Source organism: Cheilinus undulatus, linkage group 4, assembly GCF_018320785.1.
Source record: "Cheilinus undulatus linkage group 4, ASM1832078v1, whole genome shotgun sequence".
NCBI lineage: Eukaryota > Metazoa > Chordata > Actinopteri > Labriformes > Labridae > Cheilinus > Cheilinus undulatus.
This window is the reverse complement of record NC_054868.1, coordinates 3389788-3414766: the sequence shown is the minus strand read 5'-3', so window position 1 is coordinate 3414766 and position 24979 is coordinate 3389788. Positions and strand designations below refer to the sequence as shown.

At 38.7% G+C, this 24979-nt stretch overlaps 2 protein-coding genes and 1 long non-coding RNA gene across 3 annotated transcripts; all 3 read left to right on the top strand.

The window, feature by feature from the left end:
- The first annotated feature begins 455 nt into the window (after nt 1-455).
- Nucleotides 456-11458, top strand: LOC121509163. The gene is made up of 3 exons (XR_005991849.1): nt 456-713; nt 10207-10258; nt 11189-11458. It is a non-coding gene; the product is annotated as an uncharacterized LOC121509163 (long non-coding RNA).
- Nucleotides 11459-13349: 1891 nt separating this feature from the next.
- On the top strand, nt 13350-18193 carry LOC121508403 (CD209 antigen-like protein D). The gene is made up of 4 exons (XM_041785241.1): nt 13350-13970; nt 15615-15722; nt 16103-16257; nt 18104-18193. Exons 1-4 carry the CDS (start codon nt 13745-13747, stop codon nt 18191-18193), a joined length of 579 nt encoding a protein of 192 aa, XP_041641175.1. The 5' UTR covers nt 13350-13744.
- Nucleotides 18194-22527: 4334 nt separating this feature from the next.
- Nucleotides 22528-23787, top strand: LOC121509162 (E3 SUMO-protein ligase ZBED1-like). Its single transcript, XM_041786407.1, has 2 exons — nt 22528-22568; nt 22813-23787. The coding sequence occupies exons 1-2, from the start codon at nt 22530-22532 to the stop codon at nt 23287-23289; spliced, it is 516 nt and encodes a 171-aa protein (XP_041642341.1). The 5' UTR covers nt 22528-22529; the 3' UTR covers nt 23290-23787.
- Nucleotides 23788-24979: the final 1192 nt, after the last annotated feature.

Sequence of the window (24979 nt, the reverse complement as noted above, 5' to 3'; positions counted from 1 at the left end):
CCTTTGTAGTGAGAAATGTATTTTTGGAAGACAACTCTAAATTCTTTTTGTGGAGCTCTGCTTTTTGCTGCTGAACTTTTTGTACAGTCTCTTTTTGTTCTTTTATTTCCTTCTCGGCAAACCTTTTAAAGCCGGTCAAATGCTGCACCTCCCTCACTAATGCCTGCATTGTTGGAGGACGTCTTTGAGTTTCCTGTTCTAGCTTGTTTGAAGACATTTTTTCCACAAATATTTGTACGCTGTTTCAACTTATTACAAGTTTCAGTTTAATACTACAGCAGCTATGCATTACTGATTGCTTTGTGGCTTTGATCTGTGACATCAAAGCCACATTCCGTGGTTTGGATATGATGACGTCACTGGCCCCGCCCTCAAACGCGATGAGCCAATCACAGTGCGTATAGCCATTTCATACACTCTCGGACATCCTCTGCCTGGACGTCCATTGAAATTTATAGGAGAAAGTCAGTCTTCGTCTGGTTTTATGAGTTTTTTTTTAGATTTTAAGTTTTAAAATGGTCAAACGGTGTTCACGGGGTACATGCGACTCCAAAACAAGGTATCCCGAGAGGCTGGGCGACGGAGTGTATTTTTTTTAACCCTTTCCTAAGCCACATCTCAACCGAGAAAAGTGTGTCCTTTGAGTAAAGTTGCACGGTCGGCCACAACTCAACGTGAATAAAATTAACAAGGATGTCTACATCTGTTTTAAGGTGAGTCAACATCGTATTTGAGGCGACATGTTGTCAGTTTGCTGGAAAGAAATATAAAGTTGTCTTCAACGTCTCTAACGTTTGCTAAAGTTAGCCTAACGTTAGCTTCTAGCCGCGCCGTTCGTTGTGTCGCGTTGTTTGCTGGGAGTTCATTGGCGCATTTTGTTCTAGTTTTCGTTCTTTGGTGATCGTACATCATTGTTAGCTGTTGTCCAAAGAGCTCTAGTTAAACTAACGTTAACTTCTGGAGCTTAGCTTCATTCACTTATCTGTAATAGCCGAGATAACAAAGGTTAGCTAACTTTATGTTGAATGATTCGGTGTAAATACTGTAGCACCAAACTAACGGAGAGACACTCTTGGTAAAGACAGTAAAAAGGCCGTTATATTTTTCTCATATTCTCAGCCAAAAACCTTAACTTCAGTGGCACTTTGATGCTGATCCTCTATCTTGTGGTCTGAGATTGTGATGTTTACCCAGGAATCAGCCAAATGTTGCACTGAGAGGGGGGTCTCCAGATGCCTTAAAAAACTACAGATATTTTTTAAATTACACTGTTGCCACTTAACATCAATTTTACCAAATGTGAACCCTTTTCATCACTGTTTCACTTCAATTTTGCCAATGTAAGCACATTATTGCCACTTAAAATCCATTTGTATCAGTTTTATACCCTTTCCACCACTTTTTCTGCCTGTTTTTGTCACTTCTAAACCAATTCTTGCCACTTTTTGCCTGTTGTCGCCGCATTATTGTCACTGGTGCAGTGTGTAATATTTAGCCTATTAGCAATTAGCAGAACAAGCTTGGTTAAAATGAAACATAACATTTATAAGTAGATTGATCTGAATTAGTGTTGACATCTGATGACACATTTTTTAAATTTATGTTTTAAATTAACTCAGAATAAGCCTTTTATTCATACATAGGGAGGGTCCCCTCCAAGGAAGGTGCCATCTTGGATTTTAGCATTTTGCCTGTTTCTATGGCACCATAGAAGGAACCAAATAACAGTTAAGCATGTATTGATTTTTAAACTTCACTGGTTCCCACAGTTATCACCAGAGAAATGAGCATCACACTCCAGAATTGACTGTTAGATGTTGAAAGTCTCATTTTTACGCACTGTACCTTTAACCAATTTTGCACCCCTTTTTGCCCATTTTAACCACATGTATCACATTTTTGCCAGTTTATATCAATTTTTCATCCCAGTACACTTAATTTCCCTCAATTTTTTGCACTTAAAAGCCAATTCAGCCAGTTCTTAATCCCCTTTTATCATTTTTTTTTTGTGCCTCAATTTTTGGTTATTTTCTGCCACTTCTATCCAATTTTTGCCTCTTTAAACCCATCTTTGTTCTTTAAAAATCCAATTTCAGCACATTTTCCAATATTTTATGCCATTATTCACTAATTTAAGCAATTTTTCACCCATTTTAAATATGTTGTGAACAAAAGTAATTTTCTTTTAAGAAAGCTATTTACTACACAAATGAATACAAAGAGATATTTGCTGCTTTGATAAGAGTGGTTATTATTCAGGTCAAATATATGGTTTTCACAGCTTTACTTCACTATGGACCATGGTTTTGCTGACCTCCATGGGCCCTCAGCCTGGCTGACTCCCAGAATGGTTCATGAATGTTCATGGCTGTGTTCAACCACCTTCAGGTACAGTGGGTGCACCCAGTCTCTTGCATCTTTATTTTGGGGGTCGCGGGCCAAAAAGGTTATGGGCTGAGATTTGTGCCACCAGAAACTGAATTTGAATAATGATATTGAATTTGAATAGCATGATTTAAATTTGAATTTAATTTTTTTTTAGACTGAATTTATTGTTTTGAAACTGAATTTATTTGCTTTGAAACTTAATTTTTTTGCTTTGAAATTGAATTTTTTTGCTTTGAAACTGAATTTTTTTGCTTTGAAACTGATTTTTTTTGCTTTGAAATTGAATTTGTTTGCTTTGAAATTGTATTTTATTCACTTGAGCTTTCAACTCTATTCCTTAAATTCAAAAATAAAGCATTCAAATTCAGTTCATTCAATTCAAATTCAGTTCATTTAATTCAAATTCAGTTCTACAATTTCAGTTCAGCGTGGCACACCTTTACGTCATCCACTTCCGTGAGGAAGAGTAATCGAGCACAGATAGTTCTCAACTCAGTGAGACTGCCGAAAATACAAATAGAAGAAGAACTGAGCGGAGCCGACGTCTTTTCCGCGATGTCTCAAGACCAGGGATGCAATTATCAGGATTGTATTAAGTTTAAAATTATTCATATTTATCATCGTTTACAGGAAAAGAACGCAGTGTAAGTCCTAACATTACTGTAGTTATTGGAGCTAGCTACTAATATGGGTCAGCATAGCCTCAGTCAATATGACACGGATAGCTGGCTTACAGTATTTTCCTCCAGTGCGTGGAATGCCCAACAGCCAAGTTACCTTAACGACACTTAAAATAGTTACTATTTTGCTATTCTGTGCTCCGTGTATGAATGAGCCTTTAAATGATGACGGAGTGTAACGAGTGAGTAGTACCCCTGCCAGAGGAACCTGTTTGGTAGTTTATTGATCACGGAGATTAAACTTTTGTGAATTAAGTGAAGTGCCCAGATGGTCGTCAAAAATCCCTCTCAGGTATAATCGGTCACTGATGTGAAACCCTGCGCTGTCAGACAGCCATCCCCCTGTTCATGCTTACCTGTTCAGTAACAGGTGCTACTGCAGCTGTCAGACAGCCTGTCTGTCCTGTTTCCTTGCGTGCAAATTTTTTTTACTAGCTATTTTAAATGGCATTAAGGTAACTTGGCTGTTAAAGAGGAACAATTTCCACCACCCTCCCCCAGCCGACTTCTGCTTCAGTCTAGCTGGGCATTACATGCACTGGAGGAAAATACTGCAGCTATCCCTGACATATTGACTGAGGCTATGCTGACCCATATTAGTAGCTAGCTCCAATAGCTACAGTAATGTTAGGACTTACATTGCGTTTTTCTTTGTGTAAATGATTATAAATATGAATAGTTTTAAACTTAATACAAACCTGATTATTGTGTCCCTGCAGGGGCGGATCTAGAAAAATATTCATGGGGTGGCAAGAGGGTGGCACCCCATGGCAAAGTGTATTTGTTGATTCAATCACATTATCAATTGATATTTAAATGCAAAGTCTCAAATTAAGTTTTGTTAACTCAGAAAAGTTTGGCTCCCTCACTGTATCACATAAGTAAAGCTATTAATCAAAATATACATGGTGAAAGACAATAAACGAATTATAACCAATTAACTAAATGATGCTTTACAACAAAATACTACTTTTTACACTATCACACCAAAAGCAGGCACCAAGTCTATGCTAAGGCTAATACAATAAGTGTAACAATTACAAATAATTTTCACTGGTTTTTGTCAGTGTTAACATATTTCTATCAGTTGTCAATCATGAGTCCAACTTGAGTGCAACAATCAGTTTATTTACACACTCCACCCAGAATAAAATAACTACTGTCAAAGCTTCAAGACATCAACAGAAAAGTAGCTGATAACTGAAAATGTGGATACATCTAAAAGTAATCAGATCTGAAATGAGCTCAGAGACCACTGTCTTTGAGTCTGGTCTTCTTTTAATCCCAGCATTAACCAGCTGAAATAAAAACAATGTTCAGGTCAGGAAAAACACCAAGGGAAAACAAAAGTAACATCTTTGGACTTTGAGGAGCCAGCCATGAAGGATTTTTGTACCAGTCTGGAACCTTCTTTAGCCGCCTCCTTGAAGGTTCTTGGGTGAATTGTCCTGTTTCAGCTGAGCTGGATTTGGATGTCTAGAGGATGGAAAGAAAAAAGGTTTGCATTTAAATAGAGCATTACTGATTAAAATATATATGAACTCCTAATAACACCATGTGAAGCTGTCACTGATAAGACATGTTTAACCCTCAGGTTGTACTTCAGCACACAGCAGAACATTTTGGAGTTTTAACCTCAGATGCCATAATAGCTCTAAATCATTATATATAAAAACATAGTTGCTCTCCTCTGAATCACAGATTTTCTACTGAATCTCACTAAAGAAAACCCTTTTATTAGAATGATTTTCCCTTGTTGCTCACTCAGTATCACCTCAGTCTTTAGTGAGAGACAAGAAATGACATTGTCATCATTGCTATTCCTTATATAAAGTTCTAATTTTTACAATAATGTATATATTTATATTAATAATGGTCTTTATCTTAATATAAAATGCTGAGTGTGTAAATGGCTGTTGTTTTCCCACTCACTGTCTGATTCCACTGCCTGCAGCTTGAGCCTTCAAAGACTGGAATCCAAACAGGTTTCTGTTTTTAAGAAAGTGATTCAATAAAATTTATGTATAAAGATTTTTTTTAGATAAAAAGTTGCACTGCTTCAGCAGCAAAGCAGAGAATGATGGAGTATTAGCAAAATAAACATTTTGACATTAAAGTTGTAATATTGAAAGATTGACGTAATGTATTTATGGGAATGAAGTCTTAAATGTTTTAGATTAAAGTTGTGAATTTATAAGGTTGACATTATACATTATGACATTATGAGATGTCAAGATACATTATAGGAGTAAAGTTTTAATGTAAGTCTATGGTCAGATGATTTATTTTGGAGACTTTATATATGCAGGTTATATTTAGGCATTTGCTTTCAAATAATGTTTGAAATAATCTACAGACAGTATGAACATGTTCTGTCAGATCCATACTCATTACATGGTATTTTTGGCTTATTGCAAGCATGCAAACATTGGACAATCAGAATAAAACATCGTCATGAGAGAGATTTGCAAATTGACATTAAGATAACCTTGCCTGCTTCAGCCTATTTTTGCCCTCTGAAACGGGTGACATATAACATTTGAGCATGCATGAAAAACCTAAATAAGTGTTCTTATTATAAACAGACCTGACATCAGACCTAGCGAACATTACATGCAAACTCAGGAAAGTGCTGTGGATTGCGTTTTTCAACCAGATTTGTATTAGAATCACAACTCCATTAGCCATGCACTTTTTAGGTTATTGTTCTTTCTTCATAGAAAGTTAATCATTTACCTTGTTCAGTCCGTGTGGTCAGCCGTGCCAACTCCTCCATCAGTGTTCACCATGCCTCGGGCTACTTTACTGTAGCTATTGGAGCTAGCTACTAATATGGTTCAGCATAGCCTCAGTCAATATGACAGGGATAGCTGCAGTATTTTCCTCCAGTGCATGTAATGCCCAGCTAGAATGAAGTAGAAGCCGACTGGGGCAGGGTGGTGGAAATTGTTCCTCTTAAAAAGCCAAGTTACCTTAATGCCATTTAAAATAGTTAGTAAAAGATTTTGCACGCAAGGAAACAGGACAGACAGGCTGTTTGACAGCTGCAGCAGCACCTGTTACTGAGCAGGTAAGCATGAACAGGGGGAATGGTGTCTGACAGCACAGGGTTTCACATCAGTGGCCGATTATACCTGAGAGGGATTTTTGACGACCATCTGGGCACTTTACTTAATTCACAAAAGTTTAATCTCCGTGATCAATAAACTACCAAACAGGTTCCTCTGGCAGGGGTACTACTCACTCGTTACGCTCCGTCATCATTTAAAAGCCTCATTCATACACGGAGCACAGAATAGCAAAATAGTAACTATTTTAAGTGTCGTTAAGGTAACTTGGCTGTTGGGCATTCCACACACTGGAGGAAAATACTGTAAGCCAGCTATCTGTGTCATATTGACTGAGGCTATGCTGACCCATATTAGTAGCTAGCTCCAATAACTACAGTAATGTTAGGACTTACACTGCGTTCTTTTCCTGTAAACGATGATAAATATGAATAATTTTAAACTTAATACAATCCTGATAATTGCATCCCTGGTCTTGAGACATCGCGGAAAAGACGCCAGCTCCGCTCAGTTCTTCTTCTACTTGTATTTTTGGCAGTCCCGCTGAATTGAGAACTATCTGTGCTCGATTACTCTTCCTCACGGAAGTGGATGACGTAAACGTGTGCCACGCTGAACTGAAATTGTAGAACTGAATTTGAATTGAGTGAACTGAATTTGAATGCTTTATTTTTGAATTTAAGGAATATATAGAGTTGAAAGCTCAAGTGAATAAAATACAATTTCAAAGCAAACAAATTCAATTTCAAAGCAAAAAAAAATTCAATTTCAAAGCAAATAAATTCAGTTTCAAAACAATGAATTCAGTTTCAAAACATTAAATTCAAATTCGAATCATGCTATTCAAATTCAATATCATTATTCAAATTCAGTTTCTGGTGGCATAAATCTCAGCCCATAGAAAAGGTTGAGGACCACTGCTTTACACACAAGGAACACTTGTGTGTGTAGCAACATATTGACACTTACTAATGTTAGCACTGATGTGTTAGCACTGTAGCTAATTTAGCTAACAGTCTCCATCCTTCTTGGAAGATTTTCCTCAAGCTTCATTCAAAATTTAACTCAGCTATAGCAGGGTTTCTGCGGGGCATTAAAAAGCGTTAATAGTCATTAAATTGATTTTGTGAAAAGTAAGGCCTTAAATGGCATTAAAAATCATTAAATTTGATTCTCGGTGGCATTAAAAATTCTTTCTGTAGTTTCCCAGAAAGCCCAGTTAATTTATTTCTTATTTCTGATACATTTTAGACTCAAGCAGAATGTTTTTTCCTCTCGTCATGCGCCATCCTGTGCGTCTGGAGCACAAGCGAGGGACCTGCTGCAGCTCTTACAGACGGGGCAGGCTCAGGGCAGACGCAGTACAGGTGTCATTATGTTGAAGAGGAGCGCTGCGGTAATCCCAAGTTTTATTTTAAAGCACATAGGCTAGACGATGTTAAAAACCTGTATCCACTAGCTTACTTCTGCGTTAGCCTCGTCCTTTCCAATTACGCACTGATGGTCGCAGTGAGTTGGCTGTTAGTGAGAGGACAGAGCGCTCAGTCTGCGCTAACTTCTGATGAAACGATGCATTTTTTTCTCCACTAATATCGTACCTGCTGCTCTTTGGTTAAGAAGACAATACGCGTCTGAATGTAGCATACAGGTCTGATATGACACGGACAGACAGACAGCAGTGTACGAGAGAGAGAGAGACAGGAGCACACTGCATAAACTTTGTGGTTATTGTTCGGGTAAAGATGCGATTTAGAGATCGTTTTTTTAGTTACCGTTGAACTCCAATAGTACTGTTGTTATGATTACACTGTTAGAGAAAAGAGCGTCTGTTCATTTACATTAGCTCTGTAGACATCAGACCCCAGTTTGATACTACAATATGGACCAAACTCTAACAGTGTGTAATGAATGTCTAATAATGTTCGGAATATTTTCCTATTACTCTGAGTATCAGTAGATATATAAGGGGTGTCCAAACTATGGGCTGTGGGCCAACTGTGGCCCTTGGTCCTTTTGAATTGGCCTGCAAGAAATCCATTGAAAAGGCCCACATAATAACATAAAACTTAACTATATTTATTAGTTTGACTAGGAATGAACAATATTGGGTTTTATACAATATGGGGATATTTACAAATTTAATTGAGCTGATGTCAGTACCAATATATAAATGTAGTTTAGACCTAACACTTCAGTCCTTGAAACACAGTCTCTAGAACACACTAAAGTTTAAGTAATAAGGATGAACACAGAAAAAGACTTCTGCTGTCTTTCAGTTCTGCCAAAAATAGGAAAAAAAAGATGAATGCAATACATCTATGATTGGCTGTGTGCTTTGGTAGACATTAATGACAAATGTAATACTGGCCGTTTTGGCTTTGTTTTTAAAGTGTAATCACTTACTAAGCATATATTTTGATTACATGTTGGTTTTAAAGATGTAACAAACATTTTATATATTGTGCTACGGGTTTTGTGTTCTGTGCTACAAGATTGTCAACCTCTGTAGCACCAGCGCTATAGGCAAAAAAAGTGAACCCTGCCATGAACTGAAAAACACTGAGACAGAGATGGACGCAAAAACTAACGAACGAAGGCACATGGCTTAAAGGGGAACTAGTGGTCACCCTCCAGTGCAATATAAGTTCTCCCTCAGCTCCATAAGTTCTGATATGTTTAAGATGAGATATTTGTAGTGACAGTTGTCATATGATAATCATCTTTTCCAAAAAAACAAAGCTGTGTAATTTTTCTTAAGTTCACGGTCATGGCATTAAAAATTTTACTATATAGCATTAAAATGGCATTAAAAAGCATTAAATTTGACTGGCTGATTTCTGCAGAAACCCTGTATAGGAATGGAAGCAGGATTATTCAAACTAACAAACTGTATTGTCACAATAAATTTCCAAATTAAAGAGGCAGATTGCAATTAACTCAGTTAAGTTGGCCTCATCCTGTGAGCTGCTGTTTGTGACTAAAACAAGGGACGAAGCTTTATTTTACAAACCAGAAATCCTCTTACAGTCATTAAAGCCTGACTTTGCTCGAAACTGGGTAGAATTGTGGACTGGACTGGGATCCTGCTGTCTCTAGCAGGCGGCTGTGTGTGCTCTCTGCGCCCTCAAGCGGGTCCTTTTGTTGTTACTTCACACTACGTCACATTCCTGCGCTTGTGCTCCTTCATTTGCGTCCGTGCCGGGGCCGCGAAGCATGCCGTGCCGAAGCACGGAACAATTGCACTCACACTGGCTAAACGTACCAGACTTTAGGCTGAAACAGGCCCAGGCACGGTACGGATGGCCTAGTGTGAGTACACCCTAACACAACACCCAACGAGTACAGCTATGCTCAGCCTTAGAGAGAGGGTGAGGAGTTCAGGGATCCAGGGAGAGCTCAAGCTACAGAGATAATGGAGATAATGATCCTGGGCGCCTCTCTTCAGAGATCTTCAGGATATGTCCAACTGGGAGGAGATCTGGGGTAGACCTAGACCTCGCTGGAGGCATTATATATCCTTTCTGGCCTGACTTACTCTTTATCTCTTGTACTCTGCAGACCCTGAGCCTTTCTAAACCAAGTTGATTGGTTGGGTAGTGTCACATATGAGTGGTGCAAGGGAAAAAAAAAGGCTATGCCATTTAAACAGACTATTGTTGAAATAAATTGAAAGCAAATCTGTCTGAAAGGGAAGTGGGTCATTATTTTGTACTTACTGTAGATCCAACTGAAGGGGGAAAATACACAAGCAGCATCTTTCTGCATCAGTCATGTGTTGCTTCTGTATCCATGCAGAATTGTCCACATCCTTACCATGACGCATGGTGGAAGAGATTATTTTCAACAACTCTAATCTTAATGTAAAAATGATGAATATCAGAATTGACTTCCTGTTCCTCAGTATAGGACATATACAGTATAGCTGGGTGTGCTTTAAAGCTAGAACCATAACTGATTAGTGAGTTTATTTAGGGTGAGAGTTTATGTTGCAGTAGTTGTACATTTTTGCATAATAGGGTCCTGTCCAAACCAAACTGATATTTTATACTAACACATTTTTGTTCCTGCAGATTAAAGGGATCAGATGCATCATGGAAGAATGACCAGGAACCTCCTGCTGAGGTAAGCACACAAACATCATTTTAACATCATAAGGCTCATTCATGCATGCACAGAACTCCCCATGTTGCTTTTCTTTTGTTTGAGTCACTCAAACTAAGCAATCCATGCCATGCACTGGCACACTAAACCCAAAAGTCCGGGTTGTTTGATTGGTGTGAGAGCTCACTACCGCTCTCATCCACAATACACTGCCTTGGCTCTGGTACAGATGGAGGTAGTTCACTTCTGCTAAGAGTTAAAAACCCCTTCGTACTTCAGTGTATGTGTGAAACATCTTAAGTCAAGCTAATTAGATTTCAGTTTAATGTTTTCTTTAATTTTAAATCTCTACTTTTGTTGTTTTAAGTGTTAGCTGCAGTGCAAAGCTTGTAACTTAGTACTTCTAGACTGTGGTACAGCTCCTTTAAGGTTGTTAAAGTAAAAAAGTCTGACCTTTTACTGTTGCCTTGTTTTTGCAATCATCCAAGGTCTTTTTCTTTAGTCTAATTTCAAAATTCTCGAAGATAATGCTCCATAATGCAACCAGAGTTTTTGTTTCCATATTATTACATTTTTACCCTTGCAATTAGCACAGAACATACACATAACTGTGTCATTATTCTAAAAGGTTGGAAATTAAAGGTGGGATTGGGTCTTAAAGTCTATGAAGTTTATCTTTAAAAAACATCTTAAAATTTAAATTTGATATCAAATGTTATGTATATATCCTTCTTAAAATCATTTTTTATTGTTATTTTGCCCCTTAAAGACAAGTTTATATTGGTCTCAGAGGTCCCAAAAACATGCCTGGGAAGTTTGTTGCTGAAAGAACATTCCAGTGCTGGATTTGTGCATGCCTAATAACCCCTCTGTTTCAGCCCTGCTCATATTTACTGTTTCTATGTCTGTGGCTTTAAATGTTAATGAGCTGTCTGACTCCGCCCCTCTCAGGAAATGGATGTGCTGCCAGCTGAGAAAATAATGGCAGCGTGTAAGAGAGCGGTATCTGGCCAAAATAACTCCAAATAATCCACGAAGTGAGTAAAGTCACTAGGGACCAACTTTTTTCCACATACACGTCTCCTAACGTTGTCGTCGTCGTCGTCGGAGGAGGAGGAGGAGCCTCACTAACCTTTTTATTCACTGGTAATATCCTCCTCTCCCCAGACACATCCACACATCTGATGTTTTATTTCTGCTGTAAATGTAAATATCAGAATCCCCTCCTCGTTGATGCCCTTAATGGGAAATAAAAGTCTTTATGTAATATGTAGGTCAGTGTTTTGAGCCATTCTTACTTTTGTAACATGTTTCACACTGTTGGGTAAAGCTGCTGCTGTGTTCACTCTTTTCCACAACCTTTTCTCAACAGGATGTTTCCTCACTGAGAGACACTGGCACAAGACCAAAAGGTGACGAAATGAGCTGAAAGATGCAGCTGTTTATTTAATTTATCAACTAATTATGTCCTCCTTTAATTGAGGAATCAAATTTCTAAAAACTGCATTTGTATTTCCATAACTTAATACAAAAACAGAACAGGTTGTCGCAGCAACAGACTGGATTTCCTCAGCTGGGGACCTCCAGTGAGCAATGGGGCAGTTTGAGTGCAAAGCGGCTGGTGTAAGAATAAGAACCTCCAAGTCTGAGGCCTTGGTTCTCTGCCCGAAAATGGTGGGTTGCTCCTTGGGTGGAAAGGGGGGCTTTGTCCTAAGTCAGGGGTGTCAAACTCAATCACAGCAGGGTCTGGATTCTAGATTCAGGTCTAACCTGAGGGCCTAACAGGCTCACCTTTTAACCATAAACTGTCAACCTCATTTCACAGGTAATAAAATATGAAAAAAACTTAGCACTGATGATATATGATTTTGGCATTTAAAAAGTTACAAAGATAAGTTTAAAGGTTCATACTGCGAGAAAAGTAAATTTATTAGTTCAAAAAGCTTAAAACATGAAATTGAAATTGAAAAAATAATGTTTTTTAAGGCAAATATATTAGAAAGAAAGACAAAATCATGAGTTTAAAAGGTCAAAATATGAAAAAAAATTTGTAATCATGGAATTAAAAGTCAAAATATGATTCATTTTAAATTGTGAGTCTAAAAGGTCAAACTATGGGATTCTGAAGTCAAAGTTTGAGTTGAAAATTTGAGATAAAATACAAAATAATTGGTCAAAAAGTCCAAATGTGACTTAGAATTATTAATCTTAAAACTCAAACTATTATTTGAGAAGTCAAAATTATGAGTTGAAATGCTCGAAGTGCGAAAAAAAATTCAAAATCGTAAGGTTGAGTCTTAATTCTGAGATGTAAAACTGAAAATGTGAAATTAAAACACAAATTGATTTCTTTTCTCACATTCCTGACTTCTTATCTAAATATTTTTACTCCTTTTTCAGATTTTGTGACTTGATGTCTTAAATCATCAAGGATACGTTCACATTTTTATACTTGAGGAAATCCGCAGACCTCATACTGATGGGCCAGTTAGAACAACTTGTCCCGTCTCACGCTATCTCTCTCTCTTTCACACGCAAACAAGCAAACATCACCGTTCGTGTCAGCTGGAGGCATGTCTCCTGCTCATTTATTTCTTTTTTTTACTGGGGGGATTAGAAAATCATTTCTGCTGTTTTTGTGACTATTTTAGACGTCTGACAGTTTACAAAGGAAAATTCCCCAAAGTTGAGGTGGCACTGTTCGGTTGTTGAACCAAAATAGCAAACACACCAGAGATCCATCAGACTAGCCGGGAGCAGCTGCTTGGGCCATAGTCAGGCTTTGGCCGGCCATTTTATCCCCTGTACACAGCACAACAAACAAAAGTTAGCTTGACAACTCAAAATTCGTGTCTGAATCAGGGGAAACCAGTACAGTGTACACCCGGATTTAGAGATAACTGAGGAGCCCAGATCAGGAGGCCTCCTGGTCACCTCCCCCGTGGAGATCTTCTTTGCACAGCCAACTGGATGGGAACCCCGGGGCAGACCCAGAACTCTCTGGAAGGATTTTATTCCCCATCTGGCCATGTGGATTGGAAAATGTCTTGACTGATTGTAGTGCAGAAGCTGCCAAGATACACAACATGTCCTTAGCTCTCTAGGCCTTATGAGTCTATGTATATGAGTCTGAGATGGAGTGTTAAATTAAAAAACTCAATCTGAAACATAGAAATCACAGCAGGCACTCTCTGTAGGGATCAGGATGCTCAGGGGTTTTTATATCATCACATATCCACTGGAAAAACAAGAGAAAGTATTCCAATTTCTTGTTGATTCCCAAGTTCTTTTACACACAACGTGAATTTGTTGGGTGTAAAACCAATGAATACAGAAACAGAACTCTGAGAAGTATAACGATATGAAGCAGCTGTATCAATGGTATTTATAAAAAGTCATAGAAAAAAAATGAATCCAAATACATGTACAAAAATGATGTGATAGAGAAGTGACGGATGAAATCACAGAAAATACATATATAAAAAATATGTTGTGACAGAGGATGAGATGGACAGTTCCTCTACAGGAGGAGCAGAAGCAAACAGGAACAGACGCCGTGAGCAGAAACGCTTCACAACATCAGCCTTAAAACACTTCTCCTCACTGCTGCCGATTAACATGGCCGTTGTCTTCTCCTCCAGAGATTCTTACATCAACGCCGAGGTCGGCGAGTATCAGGAGCTCCCCAGACCTGAACCCAAAGATGCCACTGCAGAGAAGGACGATAAACTCAGTGAGTAACAGAAATCAGGGGTCACAGAAGAGCAGATGTGTTTATTTAGGAATGAAATGGACTGATTTTTATAATCAATTGAGCTCTTCAAATTTATTTGGAGGATGACGAGTGACTAATTAAACATTTATTTGTATAATTTCCTTTAAATCCTATTTGTTATAGCCTTTTTTCCCAAATTTGAATTGGTTGTTTATATGCTTTTTAAATTTTGAATGTGTCTTTTTTCCTAAGATTATTATTTATTTATTTCTTGATTGAAACATTCTCTACGTCCATCCATTTCAATGCAGTTTTAATATTCTAGACCAGGGGTGTCAAACTCAATCACAGCAGAGGCTGGATTCTAGATTCAGGTCTAGCCTGAGAGCCTTACAGGGTCAACATTTAACCATAAACCATCAATCCATTTTCACCAGTAATAAAATATGAAAAAAAAAACAGCACTGATGATAAATCGATTGGAAATTCAAAAAAGTCAAAAATGATCTGAGATAAAAAATTCCCATTTATTAGTTCAAAAGATCAGAACACCATATTAAAAATAGAAAAAAAATGTTTCTAAAGAGCAAATATACAAGAAGAAAGTTGAAATCATAAGGTTGCAATGTCAAAATATGAGATCAAATTTGAAATCATGAGTTTTAAAGTCAAAATATGACTTGAAATTTTAAATTGTGAATCTGATAGGTCAAAATATGGGATTAAAAAGCCAAAATTAGGAGTTGAAAATGTCCAAATATGAGCTAGAATTCAAAATGATGACTTAAAAATTTAAAAATATGACTTAAATTTAAAATTTAAGAGTTTCAAATGTCAAAATATGATTTAAGTAATAAAAATAATTGATTGGAAAGGTCAAAATATGATATAAAGAGTATCAATTATTGATTTAAAATGTCACAATATGAGATCAAATTTGAAATCATGAGTGTAAAATTCAAAATATGACTTAAAATTTTAAATTGTGAATTTGATAGGTCAAAATATGGGATTAAAAAGCCAAAATATGAAGTTGAAAATGTACAAATATGAGCTAGAATTGAAAATGATGACTTAAAAATTTAAAAATATGACTTAAGTTTAAAATTGAAGAGTTTCAAAGGTCAAAATATGATATAAAAAGTAACAGCTATTGATTTAAAATGTCAAAATATGAGATAAAATGTGAAATCATGAGTTTAAAAGTCAAATTATGTGATTAAAAAGCCAAAGTAAAAAATATGACTTAAAATTTAAAATTGGGAATCTAAAAGATAAAAATGTGAAATATAAAGTCAAAATCATAAGTTTGAGTCGTAATCTTCAGATGCAAAATTTAAAATATGAAATAAAAAACACAAAATAATTTCTTTCCCCAAATTCTTGACTTTTTAAAAATCTTTCTTATGCTTTACTTTTTCAGATTTTAATGGCTTAACAAGGACGTTTTAAATAATCAAGCTGAGGTCTATATTATTATACTGGAGGAAATCTGTAGACCTCATACTGGTGGGCCAGTTAAAATACAAATATGATATGATCCACAAGCCGGATATAATCGTTCCACGGGCCAGATTTAGCCCCCAGGCCTTGAGTTTGACACCCCTGTTCTAGACAATTATAACTAGTAACAAATGTATTTCGTATTTATATATTTTTCAGATTTCAGACGTTTCAGCGTGGTTCTACTGATTATGGGTCTGTTATGTGTTCTTCAGGGAATCCTGAACATCGCTCTGAGACTCGCTCTCACTCAGCCTGCTGTTAAAGGTAGATCAATCATGTTACTGTCCCTATAGCCCCATCTATCTGTGAAGATTTAAAATGTCCTCACAATCCTTGTTTTAGTTTTACAACCCCTCATTTTACACTTTAAGTTCATTCTGCCAGCCCAGTTTGAGTGGAGAGAGGCCGTGCAGAGAATTTTATTGTTCTTTGAAGATTTCAGAAACAGAGCCACTAGAGTTTTGTTAAGGACACTGAAACTTTCAAACAAAATAAATATATTTATGAATCAGATGATCGCTCAGTTTTATTGTTGATTTTTACTGTCTTGTTGAGCTTTGTACCTTGTTGTGTTCACTTGCAGCATCCTGCTCTGTGTTTCATCACTATTTCTGTGCTGACATGTTTTGTTTTGTTGTGTTAAGTTGAGACAGAGGAACCCAGCTGTCCTCAAGGCTGGGTGATGTTCGCCTCCAGCTGTTACTTCATTTCCTCTCAGCAGAGAAACTGGGACAACAGCCGGAGGGACTGCTTGCAGAGAGGCGCAGACCTGGTGGTCATCAACAGCAGACTGGAACAGGTAAGTAGGCTGTCACCTTAGGATTAAAATGCTCAGTGCCACAGCTCTATTCCTACCTTCATAAGCTCTTTTTGTCCTCCGAGCCTCAGCACCAGTGAAGCTTTAAATAACATCTTCAAAACCAACCATTTACAACATGCTTGAACATAAAGCACAAATAATAGGATATATAGGACACAGCACAAGAACCCAAAACAAAAGTATTCCCTGAATATTTAATTTAATATGTGAGTGAATTGTAAAGAAAGGGCTAAAATGGTTGTTATACCAGGCAGTAAACATTTTTTTCAGCTGTAAAGTTTTAACATGGGCCTTCATGGGCTCAATACTGTTAGAGACTCCCTCTAGTCGAGGAATTCCCACACTTTTCAGCCTGTAACTCAGAAAATAACAGCGTCAAAGACCACCATTCCCGAGGGTGGTTAAAGTGTACAATGTTGCACAAAGCATCATGTAAAAAATTTACATTTTAGGGTTTTTTGTACACATAACTTGCATATAAACACAAATGCCAATTACTAAGGTTTATTTTAAAAATAAAAAATTACAATTCCATCCATCCATCGATCTTCTTCCACTTATGCAGGGTGGGGTTGCGGAGGTAGCAGGTTAAGCAAGCCCACCCAGAAGTCCCTTTCCCCAGCGACACTTTCCAACTCTTTCTGGGGGATCCCGAGGCACTCCCAGACCAGACAGGATACGTAATCCCTCCAGCGCATTCTGGGTCTTTCCCGAGGTCTCCTCCCTGATGGATGTGCCCAGATAACATCCACAGGGAGGCAACCAGGAGGCATCCTGATTAGATGCCCGGACCATGCAAAAAAGCAGCTTAGCTTTCTCTGGATGTCTGAGCTCCTTACCCTGTCTCTAAGGCTGAGCCCAGCCACCCTCTGGAGCAGACCCATTTTGGCCACTTGTATCCGCAATCTCATTCTTTCGGTCATTTCCCAGAGTTCATGATCATAGGTGAGGGTTGGGAGGTATATTTGCTGGTAAACTGAGAGCTTTACCTCTCGGCTCAGCTCCCTCTTCAACACAACGGTCTGGCACAAGACCTGCAGTACTGCGCCAGTCCGCCTGTCAATCTTACGCTCCCTTTTACCCTCACTCGTGAACAAGATCCCAAGATACTTGAACTTCTTCACGCCGGGCAAAGACTCACCCCCTTCCTGGAGGGGGCAATCCACCGTTTTCTGGCAGAGAACCATGGCCTCAGATTTGGAGTTGCTGACACCCATTCCGACCGCTTTGCACTCAGCCGAGAACCATCCCAATACCTGCAAGGGGGTCTCCAGCTGGAGAAGCCAACAGAACCACATCATCTGCAAAAAGCAGAGGTGTAATTCTGAGGTCCCTGAACCGGAAATCCTCCTACCCCTGGTTGTGCCTTGAGATCCTGTCCATGAAAATCACAAACAGAATTGGAGTCAAGGGGCAACTGGGCGGATACCAACAAGCACAGGAAATGACCCCGACTTTGGTCATACAGGGACCTGATGGCTCACCTCAGCGGCCCCATATTCCCACAGTACCCCCCACATAAACCCATGAGGTACACGATAGTAGGTCTTGTCCAAGTCCACAAAACACATGTAGACTGGATGAGCAAACTCCTATTCTCCCTCAAGAAGTCCTGCAAGGGTAAAGAACTGGTCCACTGTCCCACAGCCAGGATAATTACAATTACAATTATAGATCAAATACGCCTATAACAATATTTGAGTGCTATTATTACATGACACACAAAAACAGATTATCTATTAATAATGAAAAACATTTAATACAAAAATATCAAATGGAGATTGTGAAATGTTTCCTATCTGTGTCTCTTGTTTGTTCATGACAGGCCTTTCTAACTGGGTTCACCGAGGCGGCATGGGTCGGGATGACTGACAGAGAGAAGGAAGGGACGTGGGTGTGGTGGATGGAACATTAGTGGACAAAGACAGGTGAGAGTCAAAACACCTGGGTAACTTGGCTAGTAAGCTAAAAGTCAGTTGTTGCGATATCTTGACAAAGTTTGATGCTGTGAGAAATCAAGTTGATGTTTTAGGGTCCCAAAGAAAAGCGTTGTCTGATAGCTGGATGGAGCGGTGAATATTAAAAGTAGTCCCTGTCTGCAGCCGTTTATCTAACTCTAGAGCACACACAACATGCCTGTAACTCAGAGCCTGTAAGTCACCCAGTGCTGGGGTTTGCAGTCTGTGTCGTTTCAACGTGTAGTTACATTTTTGTCGAGGTAAACGCGTCAGCAATGTTTGTGAGCCCTCGCGCACACTGTAAAAACTGTTGCTTAGATGTAACTCAAAAAAATTGAGGCAACATTTTCCAACCAATTTTTGTTAGTTTAATGAACTTCTTGTTTTTTTGAGTTGGTGAAACCTAATATTATTCAATTGACTTTATGCAACAAAATTAAGTTTATTCTACAAAGAAACCAAAAAACTTGAGTTCGACCAAAGTAAAAATAGAAATCAAATTAGTTCCATCAGACCTAATTAAAATAAGTAAAATAAATTTAAAAAAAGCATTGAGTTACTCAATTTTTATAAGTTTAGCCAACTCTCCCTTTCAGTGTTTTGAAGTAGAGCCTGTTTCAAATAATTTGTCAGTAACATACATTAAATGAATTCAGTAAAGAATAGGTCTCTGTTTCCAACATTTATTCAACAGCACACATCTGCTGCCATATATTAACAGTGGCAATGAGTTGAACAATAGCCGTTACATCTTCATCTGAAATAAACTGTATTAGTTTGTACAGTGTACAATCTAGTACAGGTGTACAGTGTACTTACTGGTAAGATACTTTAAAACATTTTAACATTTTGAGGAACTCTTTACCCTCAGCTGGTAAAAACACATTTTGGTGAAACATCTTTGCTGTACAGCCGTTTACTGTTTCTAAACTTCAAAAATTGTAATGTTGAATTAAACAACTACTGACCACAACTTGTAAAACAGAACACTGACAATACAGTGTCTTCTCCAGTGTACATAAAAGCTTAAAAGGAAAATTTGCCCATTGTCAACAGTGTCGACAGTAAACTGATGCATCAATTGGCATCAATGGCAAAGTTAGAACAACTGAGTCATAGAATAAGGAGAAGATTAACAGCAGCACTTTTTTCCCATTGTTTTATTGTCTATTAAAGAGCAAACATTATTGTACGACCTGCAGCTTAGCATAAAATAGATTGTTAGATAGCTAATCTGTTAATTTTAGACAAATTAGCTGACACCTAATTATTAGTCAGTTAAACTATCTATCCATCTTTTTTGTGACAGGGCCTCAATACAGGTCAAATCCTCTGCTTAAACAGTAATGTACTCTCCCACCTCTAGTAGCTGCTGCCTGACTTTCTGGCTTTCTACCAGATGTAAATAAAAGAAGCTAGGCAGTAAACATCATTAGCAATGCACTGGAATGGTGCAGTTATGCAGTATTTTGAGCTACAAAATGGAAAGAAACTTGTACCAGGGCTGTTCAAGGTTATACTCACATGTAGCCACTCAACCAAAGAGACAAGGAACCACATCGGGCATGATGTGAATTTGAAAATAAAAAAGGAGACTGGCAGACTGGCACTGTAAACTTTACCTACATTCCACTTTTACCAGCACGACATCATTTATACACCAACATTCCCCTTCTGTTCAAACGGACTATATTCTGAGCACTTTTTGACTCATCAAACACATTTTTTGTGCCTTTAGCTTAATAAGAACAGTTGCATTGAACATACTATGAAACTTAGTATAGAAAGTGTTCTTTAAACATTCTTAAACACAAACATCAAATGTATATGTATACATGTGTATGTATATATATATGTATATATATGTATATCTAACACTATTTTTTGAAAACAAAACACCACTCTCGCTCACTCTCCTTTTACTCTCTTCCTTCACTCTCCTTTCTCACTCATCTTCTGCCAAAGCTGCCGTTTTCGCGGTGCTGCTGGACATTACCGAAATATATATACCACACATCATGTATTGTGGGAAAGCACAGATTCTCAGCTCTCTGTCAGCGTTGGAATTTTTTAGATTGAGCGAACTTTCGAGGAGTTACAATGTTGAGAATCCGTGCGGTCTTGCAATACTTCTGGTGTTTTGCTATGGTGTTTTGCTATGAATGCCCACATCTTATGGTTGCAAGTACCGTACTTAAACATATATGTGCACATGCCCTCAATTCTCAGCTTTCCAACACCGACAGATTTTGACAGACTTACAGTAATAATACTCCGGACATATAAAACACAGCGCTGGCGCTGGGTCAGTAGGTAAAGGTTTAATGCATTAGTTAATTTAGGTCCATCATTGGTGCATTCCTTTTATTAGAAAATGCAGTATCTCCCTGCAGCCACAGTGACATAAATGAAGTCCACCACTGCTCTTTAAACGCCTCATTCACCTGCAAAAACTCACAGACTGCTCAGCGGACAGTCAGAAGTTATCTGCACCTTTTCGATCAAATATTTACCTTTCACTGTTCCATACGGTGGCCCTGAAGGCTAACTGTGAACGATTTCTGCTGCAAAATATTTCACCTGTGTGAAATACTTAAGCTGCTGCAAAATATGTGATATATCTGTTAGTGGTGGGAGAAAAAATCGATTCACATAAGAATCGGTATTTTTTTGTCTGACGATTTTTAAATCGATTTTTTTGTTCAAATATCGACACCCCCCCCCCAAATTTAAACGCTTCATTTTACTCTGTGTTAATAAGCCGGGCCGGAAAACAGTTACCGCTTTTCTCCAGCAGAGGGCGAAATGTTTTTCTTCGTCCATTTTTACCTGGTAACGTGACATCACATCCGTTCGGGGAGGAAGAAAAAACAGAACGCGGAGAATGGCGGACAGCATGCAGAAAACCACGGAGATAAAACCCCCGCCATCACATTTTAAATCCAAAGTGTGGGCACATTTTGGATTTTTAGCTTTGAAGGGAAAAGCAGAACTGGACATGTCGAAAGCTATTTGTAAACTCTGCAAAGCTCACGTCGCATACTGCGGGAACACGACAAACGTCACTGCCCACCTAGCAAGACACCACCCTGAGGTAAATGTGGAGGTAACCAAACGTACCGCACCAGCAAGACAGCAGACACTCAAAGCAGCAATGTGTAAACTACCCAGCTGCTCTGAAAAAGCAAAACGCATCACTAAATCAATCGCAGACTTCATCTGCAAAGACCTGCGGCCTTATAGTGTGGTGGAGAATACGGGATTCAGGAACCTGCTACACACGCTGGAGCCAAGGTATGTGATACCTTCCAGAAAGTATTTCTCTGAAACAGCACTGCCTCAAATCTACAAGGACACTAAGGAAAAAGTCAAAGAATCTCTAAGCAGAGCAGAACGTGTTGCTCTTACCTGTGACGCATGGACTTCACGGGCAACCCAGTCTTATATCACCATAACAGCCCATTACATCGCTGAAGACTGGTCTCTGTCCTCCTACGTCCTCCAGACCAGGGTCATGCATGAGTCTCATACAGGCTAAAATGTAGCAGAGCTGCTTCGTAACTTGCTGACTGAATGGGATATCACAGAGAAGGACCCGGCTTTAGTGTCGGATAATGCAGCTAATATGGTTGTCGCTGCACAGTTAGCCGGCTTTCTCCATGTTAAGTGCTACGCGCACACACTCAACCTGGCCTCCCAGCGTGCCCTTAAGCTGCCGGCTGTAGCAAGATTACTCGGACGAGTACGGCGTGAGACTGGATTTTTCCACAGAAGTGCCACAGCAGTTCATGTTTTGGAGCAAAAACAGAAGATGCTGAAGCTCCCCGCGCACAAACTGATAACTGACGTATCAACCAGATGGAACAGTGCGTATGATATGGTGGAACGTTTCCTCGAACAGCAGCCAGCAGTCACGGCTGCACTGCTTTCCCCCGATGTGAGAAAAAGAGAGAAAGAGATCAGCACCTTCACTGAGTCTGACATATCTAATGCAGAGGAGTTCATTCAGGCCCTGAAGCCAGTCAAGGTGGCTACAAATGTTATGTCAGATGAGAACAACCCGACAGTCTCCATCATAGCTCCACTCCATGCGCAACTCCTGCAGGCCACCCAGGAAACCCTCGGAGACCCTCTGTTTGTTAAAGACCTGAAAGATGCCATTCACCAGGACCTAAGTAAGAGGTACACGTCAGAGGGGGAGAAGGCCACACTTAATCTAGCTTCAGCGCTAGATCCAAGGTTTAAAGTGCTGCCATTCCTGCCAGAAGAGGAGAAGCAAGAAACGTTTTAAGAATGGTCGCTGAAGCTGCAGCCTCTGTGGAGCATTGTCAGGTAAATAAAGAGATATATACATAAAAAATAACTGAATGTTCTGGACGTGTATTTATTTTAAAATGTTTATTTTATGATTAAGAATAATCATGTACGTAGAACACTTGGCTAATATTGTGTCATGATTTGCTGCAATATTATTATCAAATAAGTAGAATGCTGCCAAAGACAGAACATGAAGACGTTTATATACTGTATTAGTTATTAATTGATTTTTTTTTTTTATCACTGTGTTTTGTTGTAGGAAAAAATGAACAGGCAGGACCAGGAGGAACTTGGTGATTGTGCTGCTGCAGAAGAGGGTCAGAATGAAGGAGGAGACAACAACTTCCTGGGGCCCCCATCTGCAAAAAGAAGAGTGTCCTGTGCACTAGATGAATTACTTGGGAACACTTTTGGGGAAACCAGCAGGCAGGCACCAGCACTTCAAGAGAAGTCAGCCTTTGAAAATGCAGCAGAGGAGGTGAAAGAGTACAGCAGGGCTGCTCCTTTGCCACTGTCTGAAAGTCCATTAGAGTGGTGGAAAGAACATCATTGTGAGTACCCTCTCCTCGCCAAACTAGCCAAGCGGTACCTATGTGTACCAGGGACAAGCGTCTCTGCTGAACGTGTCTTCTCTACAGCCGGGGACATTGTCACCGCTCAGAGGAGCAGCCTCACCACAGAGCATGTTGACCAGCTCTTGTTTTTGCACAAGAATCTTGACATTCCCAAGCACTAGCTTGATGAAGAGCATAGTTCATTGTAGCAGCAGAGTACTTTGAAAAAGTATATATTTTTGTTCACTGTATTATGCATTTAGTTTACTACTTTTGATGTCAAGGGTTTTGAACAAAACACTTTTCAAATTCAATTTCATACAAAGTTCAAGGCAAAAATTTTGAGTTTTCAGGGGCTCAGTTTGACCTGACATTTGTTTTCTTAAAGCACTGACTGAACAGAAACAGCTAAATAAGCTAAAGAAAAATGTTTTATGTATCTTTTCATATTGTACATTTGTTTGCCTTTTTTACTTACAGTCCAGGCTTTGAAAAGGGTTTAAGTGCACTTTATAATGGAGTATGTTATCGTAAAGGCTCCTATTTGTGTGCAGATAAATGCAGCAGTTTACTTCACAAAGTCTATATTCTATCACATTTTGTCAGAAGGGTTTCAGATGTGTTCTATACTGATTATTGCTGCTTTTAAATGCAGTCCAGGCTTTTGAAGAGAAAGTATAAAAAGCTGGTTAAAATATATTGCTGAATAAATCCTAAAAACTGACTCACATGTGATGTGTATTTTTCATGATATAGTCTGTAGGCATCATTATCATTCATCTTTTTCCACTGGTGTTTAAAAAGCTAACTAAAGATTGCAAAAATCGGCAATATCGTAGAATCGCAATTTAAATCGAATCGGCACCTAAAAAATCGTAAAAAATCGAATCGGGAGAAAAGTGAATCGTCCCAGCCCTAATAACTATTAATAGTTGTTACACTTCCACTTTACATTTCATTAAATGATTTGGGACTGCACTCTAAACTGAAATTGGTTGATATAAGTAGAAATTGTGTTGGACATTTGTCTTGAACCATTATAGTTTTTCAAATGGTCAGAAGTAAATGAAACAGGCAAAAGAAGCTTACGTCTCAGCTCTTAAATTCACTATTTCACTGCAAATAAAACACTGGTCCCATTAAATATTCAGTTGTAAATTAGTTGTGATGATTAGACCCTTTTTTACAGTAACTTGAAGTGTTGTTGCACTTAATGAAATATTTTGCAATGACCTTCAGGGCCACAGTAGTTCCTTTTCCTGTGGTTAAGTTCATATCTCTATCTCCGATTTGCTGGGTGTTCTTCCTTTTCCTTTTGAAATAAAAGCAGGTCTTATCCAATCAGGGAGTTGGTTACCCTTAGTTTAAGACAGTTTAAAAATCCAAAATGAAACTATTTTTCTCTATGTAAATTGTGAAATTTAAAAATGTGACAATAGGTGAGATTAACTGTGATTAACTACAGAAATTTTTAACCTTGCAAAGCAGATGGATACACCCGTTTCCGTGTTTCTCAGTGGCAAATCCATCTTAATGCTCCCATCTGAATGGTTTGGGCCCGGTTAGAAAGTGATGGGACCAATCAGGAGTAAGCAGCAGTACTTTTAGGCACGGTGGAGTGAAGTGCTCTGATTGGCCCGTAATGATGTGACAAACAGAACGTTTATCCAATCACCCACCGAGTTTTTTCCAAAGGCTCTGCCCTTTCCCAAATGCTGTCTATGAGAGGTTTACCATCCATTTGGCGTGTCAGGTTAAGGAAACTTGAGATTAATCACGATTAAAAATGGTATTACTTTGACAGTCCTCGTTTCTGTCTGTAGGTTGCAGTGGGCCAGGGGACAGCCTGATGGAGCGTTCGGGGGAGAGGAC

Bases quoted from the DNA above. Each gene is read 5' to 3' on its own strand.
- LOC121509162 (XM_041786407.1), top strand. From the start codon at position 22,530: ATGGTCGCTGAAGCTGCAGCCTCTGTGGAGCATTGTCAG. The intron at 22,569-22,812 runs GTAAATAAAGAG...GTTTTGTTGTAG, and splicing joins CCTCTGTGGAGCATTGTCAG to GAAAAAATGAACAGGCAGGA.
- LOC121508403 (XM_041785241.1), top strand. From the start codon at position 13,745: ATGGACAGTTCCTCTACAGGAGGAGCAGAAGCAAACAGGAACAGACGC. The intron at 13,971-15,614 runs GTGAGTAACAGA...TATATTTTTCAG, and splicing joins AGAGAAGGACGATAAACTCA to ATTTCAGACGTTTCAGCGTG. The intron at 16,258-18,103 runs GTAAGTAGGCTG...TGTTCATGACAG, and splicing joins TCAACAGCAGACTGGAACAG to GCCTTTCTAACTGGGTTCAC.